The 15,959-nt window shown below is 41.4% G+C and overlaps 1 protein-coding gene across 8 annotated transcripts in view; it reads right to left on the bottom strand.

Moving 5' to 3' along the window:
* KCTD1 (potassium channel tetramerization domain containing 1) overlaps positions 1–15,959 on the bottom strand; it is a 101,250-nt gene that overhangs the window by 24,575 nt on the left and 60,716 nt on the right. For 6 of the 8 annotated variants that reach the window (XM_064654720.1, XM_064654693.1, XM_064654671.1 and 3 more), the window contains exon 2: positions 9,870–10,048. In XM_064654720.1, the coding sequence (XP_064510790.1) occupies positions 9,870–10,033 (164 nt within the window). In that variant the 5' untranslated portion in view covers positions 10,034–10,048. Of the gene's footprint in view, positions 1–9,869; positions 10,049–10,501; positions 10,790–15,528; positions 15,691–15,959 lie in introns of those variants that run through there. The other 2 variants (XM_064654702.1, XM_064654687.1) reach the window with 2 other exon arrangements.

Here is a 15,959-nt window from a genome sequence, read left to right as displayed (position 1 = left end):
GATGTTTTGATGAAGTATCATGCACGGGCCCTCGAGATAATGGATTCAATGGAATACACTTAAAAGATCATTTTTCTCTTTCGTATTGACTGCTTGCACTGCTCTAAGACAGGAAGGGCTTTCATTTTTTATGTAAGCTGCAAGACCCCGAGGGCCCTCTAAACTGTTCAAAAGGGATCAATTTTCAGATGGGTAGAAGGGGCCCAGCAGACTGTCATGGTTTGGAACGCCTTCTTCCCCTCGCATCACTGACGAGTTTGGTTGAACCTAAAACCAGCTCCCAGCTGAGCCACTCTCTGGCATGGCAGCACTTCCTAGTGTTTGGGATTTGTGGTTGGCGTTCGAACAGAACTATGATTTATAGTATGCACACAGGGAACAAAATAAGAAAAAAAGTTTTGCAGGAACAAAATAATCACTACGGCTGATGGAGATAAACAGCAATAGAGCTGCTAAGCAAAGCAGTCCTTGGCACTGGCGTAGTGGCAGGAAACCATTACCCCATGACACGGGTTTAATGCACTGACATTGTTGCAATTACATCCAGGCAACCTAACAAAACAAATTCATTGTATGGCACAAAATATTTCCAATTCAACATTGCAACATTTATTTTTTAATTACAGCACAAAGAACAACTTTTGGGGTGTGGAAGGACGTAATCCATCATTTGCTCTGAAGTGACACACTTATGGAAAATGCTGTATATTATAACTTTCTATGCTACAATAAGCAACTACAAGCAATTTGTTAGGCAAGGAATGCGAAGGGTTTGGGTGTGGACCTGGGAGATGCTGTTTATCCTTCCATCTCCCTCTGTGTCAGCGGGAGTCAAAGGCAAGCCAAATGTTGCTGCACTGGGACTTCAATCACTCCTCCTGTTTCACATGTGTCACACAGCTTGTGACAGCTCTCTACCTGGAACGTGTCTCATATGAAAAGAGTTTTTACCATTCAAATATGGCCTGTGCAAGAACACAGACACAATTTTTAATTAAAAGGAATGGGATTTTAATAGGTCACTTAAAGAACAATTATGTCTACCATTTGATTGACAGGCTTGTCACATTTTACCATGAAAACCCCATTGGGGTCTAGGAGGTAGAATTAATCTTTATCTTTGCAAATTGTTGAACTACTGAAGTATGCCCCATTGCATTTAACACTGTGTTGCTCAACCATCTCATCTTATGTGCAAAACCTTTGCATCTTTGTATTACTCTCCCCTTTTACCTCTTTTAATCCTTTGCAAAGAGAAAGGTTTTGATTCACAGAAACTGAATTGCCAGTGTTGCTCTCCTTCATCAAATGCCTGTTCTGCAAAATGCAGTAGTGTGTAGAAACATAAAAGATAGGTCTCCAGTAATTACCTTGGGTACCAGACGCAGCGCAGCTGAGTTTGCTGGAAGCAGGATAAACAAGTCCAGGTGGAGAGACGTACTATATTGCTTTGAGCACCTGAGCTGGCTCAAGTGTCTACACACACAGGGCTGCATGGTGGAAGGACTGGGTAGGAAAGTGACCGCGAGCCCATTCCTTTTCTAAAGGCATTTCCCTTCAAAGCAGTCTATGAGTAGCAGCTACAAGCTGAGCTTAAATGCTTTCAAACTGTTGCAAAAGCCCATTGGTTCCCTCAAGCAGGCAGAAAGTGCCTTGAAAGTGCCTAGAAAATTGTCCAGATGAGGTGGAGAGACAACTGTGCTGGAAGAGTCCTACAGACCCAAGCTAATGTACGCATCAGGGCTAGAAACAATTTATTTGACTACTGATTCAGAGACTCAGTGAAAGAAGAGATCAATATCAGTGAGTCTCAGAGAATCCTTTCAATTGGTGTCACCAAGAGGCAAAGCATCATCTGAGATATCTATAAAATATGCTGGGTGCTCACCTACTCAAAGAAAGCTCACCATTAACAGGAGCCAGAAAACCAAGCATGTGTGTAGAGAAAAGGACAAGCAAGCAAGCAATGTGCTTTGATTCGGTCAGGTAAAGATCACTTATGACCTTTGTGAGCTCTGGCCCTTTTCAACAGAGATAAAAAAATGTAGATGAAAAAGAACTGAAGACAAAGCAGTGAGGGAATTTAGATGACAGAAGTAGGGCCGATGCTCAGAGCAGAACAGGGACAGAAAAAAAGACACTGCAAGGCAAGACTCAAAGAGACAGTGACATCTTGAGAATTGTAGACTAAGAGGAAAGAAAAATTGAGAACAGAAGACAAGAGGAGAAATAAATCTTGCCAGATGACACTTGTCTGGTTATGACATTTGAATAAACTGCAGACTGGTTAAGTTAGAGGAAAAATTCACATAACAGGAACTGGTGTCATTCCCCTGGCCAACACAGCATTTGTGCCTTATTTGCATTAAAATAACTGCAGATAACCACTGTGTCCTAAGCAGTTTTCACCATTTTGTATGCAACCTTTGCAAATACATCCCCAAATGGCAAGCACACTTGTATACATGAAACCCAGCCAGGAGGTTGATCATTACCAGAAAGAAGTAAGCCAGAAGTTGGAATCTATATCCTAAAGCTTCAAACACACCCAAGAGGTGGACGGGTGTTGACGGTAGAACTGGAAGCCAAATGTTTTCTTGCAATTACGTATGTACTAGATGCCAATTTGCTTAGCAACTACATTGCAATTTATGAAAGACCAATGAAGTACAAACAGCTTATGTGGGAGCAGAGTGAGAACCTTGTGCTAACATACAGAGATTCCTGAGTGCAAGGAGTAAGTAAAGCAAAAGGCAAAACAAACCACTGAACCTCACGACTATGGTTAAACACGGGCCCTACCAGAAATGACCAATAAGCAGAATACTTCACTGCCACCTCAATTTCTAATCGGCTTTTGCCCATAGACCCACAGACTCAGCATTTTGTTTTATCTTCCCAAATATTTTCTTGGTCAGGCAGAGTGCGAAATAACTGCTTGGGTGCCTTCAGTCTAGTTCATGAAGCCACAGTACTGGCTAGAAATGTGCAGGCATTGCAACAAATTGTTTCTTACCCACAGATTTCCATTCACCAAGCTGGTATCAAGCAGCCTGTGTAATGAAAGGCTTTCTCAAAACACAGACCTTTGAGACAGCTATTGACAACCTCCCCCACCCTTTCCCTGACTTACATGTTGATCCAATCCATACAGACTCACGTCAGCCAACTGGCAAATGAATGTACATACCGATGATATGGATATGGATTTTCTTCTTTCCCCTCAAGAAAAATGACTGTTATTTCTGAGGATTACTAGCCTCAGAAATAAGAAGCAGCCTTTACCTTTCCAAGACTCCCGAATGTAGACGCGTATTCCTCTGAACATTTCCATACACACTGTCATAGCCAGGTAGCCATAGATAAGTATGGTATGAACCCCTGTGATGTAAGTCTGCAAATCCACTTTCTCTGGGTCTTCTTAAGTGCAAAGAATACCCTAACAATTCACTATCTTGATTTTGCTGTAATTTTATACATTTGAGTGCAAAAGTATCAAACAAGCACAAACCACTACTTTTTATCCTCCAAATAAATAATACACAAACCCACTTTTACTGGCATTTAGAGCAGGAAGACAGACATCAACTCCGTGGTCCCTTTCAGTGATGACTCACCACCAGTTACTGACCAGGAGATGTGAAGACCTGCTAATCTGATGGTGATATTTCTTTCACTAGTCACCAGCTACAAGCAACAGCAGCAACTTGCCGACCTTGCAAGTTAGACATATTACAAGACTACAATTTGGAAAATATTTACTTCTACTGAGGTGACAGTGATGACTGACCTGTGGTGGTCGTTAATTGAGGCAAAATTAGGTCAATATATACCTGAAGTTCCCTCACTGCTTTGTCTTCATATACCTAGAGCTACAATTAATCTTGGTTCAGCTAGGACCAGAAAATACCCCTCTGAGCTCTTTATTGACAGATGTATGTTACAAAAAATTTCTCTTTACAGTATCAGTTGTGTAAATTCTCTGATTTCTGGAAATAGGCATGAAGTATAGTATCATTCACAGTTCTGTTCCTATTTTCTTCTCAAGTCTCTATACATGGTTACACCAAACAAAAAAACTGTACTGCCTAACTGTATTGAGTCTGGTCCTCATGAATCAACATTTCATTTTTTACTAATACATGTTACTGATGATACCAACATCATAAACCATTTCTATCTCAGTTACTGGCATCTATAATTATTTATGCTTAGAGATAGTAATCTTTTACATTTTCAGTCATCATCCCAAAGCACTTTACAAGTTGCTTTTGTGTTAACCTTGGTAGGAAGCAACTGAAGCTCAAAGCTAAATCAGTTATCTTGGGTCACAGAGCAGGTCAGCAAGAGTCAATGTATTTCCCTATCCCAAGCCCTCCCTTTCCCTTGCCACAAGACAAGCAGTGATCAAATGATGAAACACAAAAGGTGAATAATTAGATGAGTAAGACAGGATAGGTAATGAAGACTGAAATGAGCCTCTGCCAGCTACTTCTGCCTATTTCCCTCCTGCCAGGAATGTTACAAAATATTAAAAAGCTGCGACCTGGACCATTCATACTAATACAGCAGACAGAGCTGGTGTACAGCAATACTGCAAACTCTCATGGAAGCTTTTGCTTTACAACTTGCAACACAATATTTGTTCTCAAAAATTGCAAGCCTACTGTAGTCTAGCTACTGCAGTATCACGTTGATTTAAGTATCACCACCTCATCAGACTTTGATGTTGCTACTTCAGAAAGGTCACCAAATACCTTCACAGATAGAGATGTACCTCTCAGGAAGATGAATCCAAATAAGAATAGTGGAAATAAAGATGTAGTAACACCCACTCTCTCAATATTTCCTTTAAAAAATGTCCCCAAATGTTCATTAAGTTAGAAAATTTTGGGGTTATTTCTTCAAGTCATTAGCATAACTTACAGTAATTTGAGAGGTACTATCCAAGGTGAGTAGGAAAGTTGTGACAGGGCTGCTTTCACGGAGCTGTTACAGGAGCTGTTACAGGAGCCCTATACAAAGTGCAGACCACCCTTACAGCAGCACATCTCCTACAGAGCCAGAAGTCTCCAGCATGATGTTGCAATCCGCAGAAGTTCGAATTAAGGGCCATGTCAGTGTCTTGTTTTGGAAGTGGGGACAGTCTACAGACAACAGAAACTGGAGCTCTAAAACAGGCAAACAGTGCTAACCTGTCTGATTCATACCATGTCCTTGAAAGTTTATCTACACAACCTATGAAGTAGGTGTGTAAGTATAAGTCGTGCTTGCAAACTGTCAAAAAAGGCCAAGGACAGTCTGGGTATTCTCCTAAATAATTCTGCGCTCTTGATGCAAAAGAAACCCGTATCAATAAAAAAAGTGCCAGTGTCCTAACTGGATCCAAGTATGTGAAATTTAATTTCCCTGAGGGCTGAGAGTAAAGATTGGGTAAGAAAACTGGGACACGAATGGATTGGTTCATACGAAAACCTAAAATAGCCCTGGGCAGAAATTTGGAAGTATTGTGAAATACTGTATAAGAAGAATCCATCTTCATATGCAGGGAGTAACTCTAGATGGGAGATGTAGTAACACAAACAGATATCCCAAAAGGTTGTACAAAGAAATATATACAATGTTTTAAATGGGAATATAGGATGTGGCAATCCAATGCCATGGCGTTATGCAAATATTTGTACCAGATGACTTGGACAGAACTAATTAAAAGTTCAAATGCTTTGAACACATGAGATAGACAACACTGCTGATATTACTGATATCAGAGATATCAGACAGCTGATGCTCATGCGATCAAAGTTAAACATCTTCCCGTTTAGTTCTGATAGTCAGTTGAGGCTGTCACAGCCTGATACACAACAACTTCTGGTAGATGCCACACAGGCAGCATTAAGGCTGCAAGATGTAGGAATGCCAGCTACAAGCAAAGGGTTCAATCATACTGCAAGATGATAATGCATTGGAAGGAAAGTAGGCTGCTCACGTTTAAGTATCAGAACTAACAGGCCAGTGCTTCCTCTGCTCATAACCATAAATCCTAACACCTCAACCTGTTCTCATCAGACTCTCTGGTGATGATACAGAACAACGGGACGGCATGCATGTGCCTCAGCTCTCAGGGGAGAAAGGCTCCTTTAGCAGACCCTCATCTTGGATCCATCTTCCCTGGAATAATTTTTTTTTTCCTGGGCAGTGGAAAATAAAGTGTTTTTTTTTTAAAAAAAACCCTTCATTTGCAAAATCCAAGTAATAATAATAATAAAAAAATAGTGCATACAAATCTTTAACAGGTAACTCTGTGTGTTGCCAAATATCAACCTGAAGATCTGGGAACTTAAAGTAAACCAAAGACTGTTGAGAAGAGGAAGGCGTGACCCAGAACAAACCAGAACAAATTCCAAAACTTTAAAATCCCTCATAGAATACAAACAATTTGTTTGGTCCATTCACACTGGCATATGAACAACCGTCAGTCAGTAACTCACAATAGAAGGAACAATCTGTACATGGGTAAATGCACCAAGGTCTACAATCTTGGTGGAGAGAGCTGCATAAAAGGACACCTGCCCCCTGTTCAGGCATTCAAAGAAAACTTTATTTCAGCAGACTGACCTTACATTAGGTCTTCCTGGTAGATATACTGATTCAAACTGCCTCTTCTTGAAGCCTAAGTCTGGCAAATTTTATTATTCAGCTGCATGACATAATGTCTGAGGCATGGTCTCACTGCTGTCTTGGGAGAACCTGAAGCCTGTTGATGAGATAAAGTATTCATATGGGATTTTCCTTGCGAAAACAGTAGGTCCTCCTTGGTCCGGAATATAACTGGGCTCTTTCAAATGATATGCTACTGGATTTTTAAATTATTTTGAGGGTTTTTTTAAGCATTACTCCAGGTTCAGAATTTAAAATTCTAGGATTACTCAGAACAAGATAAGCTGCTTGTCTGTTGGATGGCTTCACTGTGTCAGCCTTTGACCAAACCACAGATACGCTCCAATTCCCTGGGTTCTTCAATCACAAAAGCATTTGAGAGAAGCCCACAATGGTCATTCCATAGCAAAGGGCAGGGATCCAGCAGCAGCGGCAAGACACTTTTACAGTCACACCAGGGTTTCTTTGGAGGAATAAATATATCTACCTGTCAGTAGACATTTTGCATTTCAAGGCACAAACTAGGTTGAGGGATCTAACAGAAAAATTATGGAAAGTGAGCCCTGCAAGCTACAAGTCTTCACCTGATATCATTTAAGGAACTCTCTTTTAAAGTAATGTCTCCAATTTCCACTCTACTATCCAGGGAGGAGAAAATAGAGAGGTACAAGATGAGTTGCTACTGAGCCCAAAGGAGAAAGAAGAGTATACTTGCTCCAAAGCAGAGTCTGCTCTATCAGAAAAGGTCTTCTTCACACCAGCAAGTAATAATGACTCCAAAGCTGCTGTTTTGGATATCACCCTTTCAATCTCACAAAGAAAGATGACTCTGGTACCTGGCCCATAGATGAAAGGTTCACTTTAGGCTTCTGGCCCTTAGACTACATGTAATACGAGTCAGAAACCTAATGACTTTCATGTCTCAACCTGTTAGATGCTGGAGCTTGCAACCTATGCCTTGACTCATCCCCAGAGCAGTGCTCTTTCAGGTAAGATAATCAGACCTTATTTTTCATAGACAATACTTCATATGACAGTAAGTCTCAGGAGGTCTCAACTAGCCCAAAAATATCTATGAGGTGTTGACTTAGTTTAGGTATCATTCAGACATGTGATATTGGGCAGAAAAACAAACATACAAGCAAAGTTGACCAAAACCTTGTTTTAACTTTGTATAACAACGTTAGACTCTAGATATAAACTGACCAGGTCAGGCTCCAAGAAACAATTTGTATTAATGTCCAAATATTACTGGACAATTTTTGCCTAGCACTCATTATATATAAATAAATACATATATATACACCCCTCATCCCAACCCCCCACTGGAAAACAACTTTACGGTAAAATCTCACAGACAAATTCCAAACAACTATATCATGATTTCTGGCATATTGCTTCATGCCATTGTCTTGACATTCAAATGAGTTTAATAATTGCTCTTTTGAAGCTGCTAATGTTAAAAAAAAAAATCTCTCAAGTTCTGGAATTGGCTGGGAATTCCAGGTTCTAACAGCTACACTGGAAATATTCACTCATCAAGAGGTTCAAAAGACACTGTCAGAACTGAAACACAAACACATGTCAGAACGACTTGAAACAGAATGACTATAACTCAGAGTTTGGTTTTTCTTTAAATTATGTTTGAAGAGCTTTAAAATGTTTAATTTATTAAACTGGCTTTGATACTACAGGCATAGCTTTCACTTTCAAGTGCTACAATGGCTCAATGGAACACAGAATATATTAAGCTTAAATTCCACTGCCACCATACACACTTATGAAAGACATTTTAGTGCTTCTTCACTTGAAGTAATATACTGTCTCTGCAAATTTGACATGAAAACTGAAGCAGCAGCCTCTCATACTGCACAGACAACTCTGTCAGACACCATCACTGCTCCAATTACCAAAAAATCCACTAAGTAATCGCAACTACTAGTAGCTGAACACAAGGAGTTCCTAAAAAAATTCCCCAAAATGACAGATTTGGTTTTCGAAGAACAGTTCAAGTTTTTCCAGACGTTGCTTCAATCTCTCCTGGCAGATCTGGCCTTTGGCATGGCTTCTCTTTTACTTCCCTCTGCCTGGCCTTCCTTGAGGATGTTGTCATAAGAAAGACCATGTACTCAGCTGTTTCTCTTCCATATACCTGTATTTACTGTTCTCTTCCTCTATCCCTTTCAGCTCCTAGTGTCTACTAGGAGCACTACTTCAGTCCACTTAATACTATGAGCTGATGCTGCAGACGCAGCAATACCAGTGAAACCCAGGCTTTGAACAAAATCACATCCCATGAAGCATGCTTGGTACCCTTTGCAAAGGCAAGTCAGAGTTGTGGGATCAAGAAACTCAAAACCTGCCCCGCAAATGCTGAAAAGAGCACAAATGTAACACTGCCTTCCCTCCAGAGCAGGACTGGGCGGTGAAGGGCAACGTACAGACTAATACAGTGGACAGAATCAACACCTGCTATCTGATAACCAACTCTTAGAATTACAGCACCACTACAGTGTTTGTCTGACACCCCACCACCTAATATCCACACACACTGTTCAATGCACTGCTGTTTTCTTAAAGATGCACTCTTTGCTGTACATACACCATTTCCTTACATGTGCAGCAGTTTTCTAGCTGCTTAATACCAGCAAGCTACCAGAGTCACAAATACTTCATTCAAAAGGTACGTGAGAGGTAAGACAAGTCCCAAGATTCCATAAAAAGTATTCAGCTAATACTGTGCTATATTTTATTACATTCAACCTTGCCTTCACCTCAAGTGACACATCAGAGATTACATGTTGACAGTACAGGAGAGCGGTTACTGCTCCTAAAGAAACAAAACAAATACCCCAACACCCCCACCTTTGGGCTTAAATGCATTATCACTACAGTTTTTGAATGTAACAAACCACAGAACGGGTGTCCTGGCATAAAACCAGAATCCTAGGTAGTAGAAAGTAAGTGCTCTTTACTATCAGCTTTATTTCAGTACATACACATAGGGATTTGCAGAAGTGCCATTTGTTGGAAACGCAGCGGCGCAGGGAAGGAAAAGTCAGTCTCTAACCGCCTACGAACAAAGAAAGCTAATTTAATTTTGAAACAAAAGGAACTAAATTCATCATTCTGAGACAACCCCAGGACATGCCAGCATGAAATGGAAGAAAAGGAGTTGCCAAAGACATGCAGAACAAGCTTTTTAAAGTTACCTGGAATCGGGATATTTTGTAAGCGTGGCCAAGCTGCTGGTATACATGTGCCCACCCACATCAATGTGAACTGGTGCGTTGGATTTTGTGAGCTGTGCTGGAGTGGGGATGCCTTGATTGTTCAATGGAGATGCAGGGGATCTAGTGATCAGAGGTCTTGACATATTGGGCCGACTGTCCTGTGAAGAGATAGACCTGGGTTAATGATCTCCTTAAAAACCTCACAGAACCCCACAGTCTTGAATCAATAGCACTGTCTCATAGCCCTAGATTATGACTTTTATCTCAGTAAAGCACAGACAAGTACTTGGCAGTTTTTAAAATGAATCTAGCTCTAAGAGTTTTAACTTGCTACATTTTAAATAAGTGGGGCAAAATGCACTCATAAAACCCCACAAAATAGAAATCACATTCAATAAAACAAGTTTCTCCTGAATACTATTTGTGACAGTCAATCCATATCATTGAAAAACGCCATTCTCATTTTTGAGTTGATAAAGACCCCGCCAGAAAGTGCTGCAGACAAAAAGACCAAGAACAATATTCTCCTTAATTAAGACAACCCCAGGTAGACTTTCCGTTCCTTCCCAAGCCCTCTGTCACTCTCATACCACCAGAACAGAAATACAAACCCTCAACTCCTCCATCCTGCACACTCTTCTCTCGAATTCCCAATTCACATAGCACGGGAACAGAAGCAGAAACACCTGGACTAGTCAACTGCTCATGGACTGCAGACCACTGGACATCGACAGCCTTTGAGAAAGACATTTTCCATTTAAAAGTTACACGTATGGCGACAGCTGCCCCCGCGTGCCCCACATAGGCTGCAGGTCTGAGCGGCTTCCCGAGGCCGGCGAGCTCCGAGCGCGGAACGGGAGCCGATGCTCCTGCTGATGAAACCAACTTTTAGTCACAAAGGAAGCGCCGCTCCGCCAGCACGGAGCAGCGGCCGCCTGCGCGGCGGGTGGGGCAGGGCAGGGCGGTGAGCTGGAGCCAGGAAGGCAGGCGGCAGGCAAAGTTGGGGATTAAAATAGAAATGCATTCGAGAGCGGTTTTGAGGCAGCCCCGCTTTCGACTGAAGGAAAGCCCCGTACGGGGTGGAATCTTATAGGGATGCCCTGAGAACTAAAAGCCCTTGCAAATGACTAAGTTTTACATTTAAAAGGTAAGCAAAGCAGCGAGAAGTCAGATACACTTCATCACAAAACTCTCTTTGTTCTTTCAACACTGTCTTTCAGCTGCACAAAGAAATGGATTCCCTGTAAACATCTCCTCAGAGCCAGGCAGCAAACCTCGCCAAAGCGGAGCGCTGCCGTGAGAGAGAGAGTTACACGGCACTCGGACTAGCGAAGTCCGCCGCCGCCAAAAACATCATTTCTCCATTTTTCACGGCTGCTAAAAGACTCAAACCATAAAGGCAACAAGAGCCAGGAAAATGTCTGACTGATATGATTTACAGGCCAACGTTGCACAATAAATCCGAGTAATATGTAACAAAAGGCATCTATAAACCACAAGGTACTTAACTAATTTTCTCTCATACACAAAAGCAAGGTAAGGTCTAACACTGATAAAAACGAAGGGAATGAAGAAAAACATCTAGTTTAGATTTGGGGGGGGGGGGGGGGGAAGGGTTGGGTTTCTTCTGTTTCTTTACAAGCAGAAGTTAATATAAATCTGCAGAAATACCAGGCTTAATCACTACAATTGCTTGAGGAGGTGCCTGCAGCGCAAAGAAGACAAGTCCAGACAAAATAAGGTACACACGCTATGCAAAACTAATGTCTGCTACAAATGCTATGTGGTACAACCACCACCCAAGATGCTACTGATCTGCAGTACGGTATTTAGTAAAATAATGAAGAAAAAATTAAAAACAACAACTGGAAAGGTGAAAGTAAGAAGGCAAGGACTGATACAAATTGGGGGTGGGGGGGAGAGAATGTGTTGGACAATTAGCAGGAGGAAAGCAGCAGGTCTGAGGAACACATTTCAGTGCTTTAAAGCAGACAAATGGTTTGGCAAAAACAAAGATAAAATCACAAACGAAAGCTGAGACTAAAATGAAAAACAAATTCTGTAACTTGCATGAGACAGACACCACCATCTCCCTTAGCAGGATCCTCTCTGGCAGAAAAAACACAGCTCTCTTGCAATTTAACACACTGCAGCACCACCGAGTCTGTAATAGTTTTTCAATTGGACACATTCTCCTGTATACCCTGCCTGGGGCTGCTCAAGAGAAAATGAACAGATTTGCAGGGTTAATATTGTAGTTAGGCTGGGACCTCATTCAGCATAGCTGCGATAGCACTGGCTGTACAAAGCAGTAGAAGAATGTGTAGTACGAACACCACTGCCAGGATGGGAGACAGGTCGGAGGACTGTGGGCATTTTACAAGGCAAAAAACTCCATAAAACATAAGAAAAGGGAACCAGTTTCCAAACGCGAGTTGGAACCAATCTGCCATTTACACAGTTTGCTTACTAAAACTCCCAAGAAATAAAACTGCTTTATAATAAAACCATTTGCTCTCTTATTTCAGACTGCTCCTTTTCAACATTTCCTCTTCAAGTTACCTGCATTTATTGCATCTCATGAAACAATGCTCATCTTCTCAATGTTTAGTTATTAAGCACAATGATGCTAAGATTGCTCCAGTCTTAGCTCACAAAGCGTATTTCCCTGGATAAAACCAGTTCACTATTCTTTTGGAGACCACTTTGAAATTAGGCAATGGTATTTCTACTGCAGTTACCCCAGAGAAATTAAAGCAGAAACGGGATTCGGAGAACCAGGTACTTTAAAAAAAAAAACAGGTTTTTTAATGTGGCACAATGCAGTATCACAGTCACAGCACAGAAGGTCACCATCCAATGGGTATGGCATTTAACAGACCAAAGCTATATCATTGCATTAGTTAAAATCACTGTTTAGTTCAGCTATGGAAAGGATAACACAGGGACAAACAGTCTCTGAAGAAACACGTGCCTTGCATCGGATTACTGCAAACATGGAAGTGAATAAACTTTGGTAAAAAGTGGTAATAACAAGGTATTGCTGGTAAATTATTAATCTTCTACCACCTAATGTGACTACAAATATAATTCCTTAGAAAGAACTACAGGAGGAGAGAAAGAAGTCATAGAAACTAAACTCAGTGGGATCTAGTAAACTATCTAGAACAGCTGACAACAAAAAGAATCAAAAAGCTCTTCAGAACCCTTTCTTGAAGATCAGGCAGGTGAGACATGCACCCAGAATTGGGTTCAGAGCTCAGCCACGGCTGTTCCCACATGGGAGAATCCAGAGGCTGTTGTCTGCCTCAGGAACTGCATCAGCTTTGTTCATGAGTGGGACACAAAGTAGGGCTAGCACCTGCAGTGGCTGGATGGCCAGTGACGTTCCTGACCTGTCAACAGTCTGTCACTTGATAGCTTTTCTTCTCAAATATTTTAGTATTTATCCTACAAGAAAAAAAAAAATTAAGTAGGAACAGGAAATTGTCAGTTTTACAACAGTTCCCATGAACCAAAATACTTCAAATACCCTGTAAAACATTTATCATTCTTAGTATTCAAAGATGATCCCCCCCCCCAACAGTTTCTCATAAAAATTAGTTCCCATTTCCACTCAGATTTAATGTATTACTGAAACTATGTACTCAAAAGGGCCAAAATCTGTGTGCTAGGCAGGTTAAAGGCATTTAGGCTGTATAAAACTTTTCAGTGTTGCTTCAGCAATCAGAAACACTGCTCTATTAGCACAGTGTGGGGCTCGTCCACTTTCTTGATGATATTTGAAGGAGTCTTTCCACAACAAGTAGTTCACAGGCACAGGTCTTTTGAGTATATCTGAACCTGCTTCACATTTTCTGCTCTAGGCAAGCCCTCTTATAGCCTCAACAGAAGCAAAAGCAGCCCTCCCTGAACTACTCCTAGTATTTACTAAAATCTGTATGATTTAGAAGTTTTCCTACCAAAGGGGTCTGAGGGTCATTGAGGAGAGCTTTTAGATCTCTTCTCCTCCCTGCCTGTTTCTTCTATACCATCTTCTCCTCAACTCCACTCAAGAATATTGCTACAGAATAAGCCTTTACACCTGGATTGAAAAAACACAGTAGTTGCAGGGCTGAGATGTGCACTCAATGCAACTGGTCTACCAAGCAAGAATAATATAGGAACCATATCAATTTTCTGGTAGCAAGTGGAAGAAATAAGAGATATCTGAAGAATGTGAGTCATTACAGTGTCCTAAGTGTACAAAATTTAAGAGACAGGGGAATTACTCTTCCCCTCAAAATATTAGCACTGTTGTCAGAAGTATTATTTACATGCTGTGGTCTTGAATAAAGTCATCTCAGTTCCCCTCTTAAGTCTGAAACCTTGACAAAAACCATGCCACTACAAGACAACCTGAGCTCCTACACAGAAGAACTGACATTCAAGTACATTCTACTTGACTCACTGGAAGTGGGGATCATTTTAGGTTGCAGGTCAAAACACTGCTGGCTGGGGTTATTATAGCCAACATCTTCCCTGCTGTGAGCCAGCCCAGCTCAAGCAAGAGTATATATGCTACTCAGTATTAGTTATTGGATATTCCCTGTCACAGCCTAAGCAATTATTTCTGCTGAGAAACTCAAATTTATGTATTTCAGACTCTCTTGGATTTTTCTGAGGGGAGGTGAGGACAAGCTTGTCTTATTGTTTCTAGACATTACAAAAATAATCGTGCAGTAGTTTATTTTAAAGCATCAAATCAGCCTATGTTCATTATCCTTTTTTCACAACAGAAAGCCATTGGAGAGATGTCTCTCCTTACAAAAGCTTGGTGCCCAGAAGAGCTGGAAAAAGCTGTTAGCACATCCACATCGGCCACCTCCAGCAGAAGAGTCAACTCTGAAAACAGACACATCCTACTGTATAGGGAATGAATCCAAACAGCAAAAAAACTTTAGAAGTTGGTGACAAATCTCTTTTCCTCCAGTACAAAGCAGAAATCGCTCAAGTATCATGAACAGCTATGCACCTGCACTCTGAAATAAACAGCAGGCTGATGCTTGTGGGTGCTTGTGGGATGGGGAAAGCCCAGCTCAAGACCCTCATCCAAACCAGGAACATGAGGACTACTGTCAGATTTGGCTCCTGCACAAGTGTCCCCATTTTGAAGATACACTTTTTCAAAACAAACATTTCATTAAAGATTAAAAATATAATCATGGTCACATCTTACCACAATGCTTAAACAAGTACCCCCCACTTTTTTCAATTCAGCAAAAACAGTTGCCACAACAAAGAAGCTGGAGAAAGCATTTATTCAACATAAACAATATCAGTACAGTACAAACAGCACTTCTGGAAGGTGTAGCAAGCAGGCAGATATACAGAGACTATGTGTCCAAGAAGCCCAGGTGCTTGTCCTGCTGGAAGGGGAAACTGCCACCATGGGCATCTCTGTGGGCTGGTGATGTCCTCACATCATATTTTCTGGCTATGGCCCTGGTACTCTGCATCCACAGATGACACCAGGTTGTGCTGGTCCCTCAGACAGAGACCTGCAAGATGGTCAAAGATGACCCCATGCACAACACAGAGCATACAAACTGCATTTTGGTCTCAAGGTGCGCATGCCATCACGGTGCTTTCTCTTCACCTTCATTCTGAAGAGCCCAGAAGCACAAAGAAGTTGCCCAGATCTTTGTCAAAAAGTCTTTACACGTGAGCACATTCACATCTTTTCTTCTGTTTCTTCACCATTACACCAGTGGCTGGTGCTCCCTGAGGACATGGTTGGGCTTTACGGCTGCCACTCGGTCTGCAAAACAAAGAAATAGCCTATTGTTTTCCCCAGCGAAAATATGCCGACTGCACTGTCATGTTTTGCCTTTCATCAATATAATCCCACTGCCTTCCTCTTGCAGCTGCAAGGTTTAGGACTGCTGAGTCTGAACATTAGGAATTATGTTCATAAGGCAAAACTCCAGAACAATTGTGTTTGAGTGTCACAGGAGAAATGGGCCCAAAGCACAATCAGCTGCAACTGAGTGGCACAGCAAGCCGAGATACCAGGTCCCCTGAGACTCA

The sequence above is a fragment of the Pseudopipra pipra genome, chromosome 1 (assembly GCF_036250125.1).
Source record: "Pseudopipra pipra isolate bDixPip1 chromosome 1, bDixPip1.hap1, whole genome shotgun sequence".
Classification (NCBI taxonomy): domain Eukaryota; kingdom Metazoa; phylum Chordata; class Aves; order Passeriformes; family Pipridae; genus Pseudopipra; species Pseudopipra pipra.
This window is presented reverse-complemented; position numbering and strand designations above follow the sequence as displayed.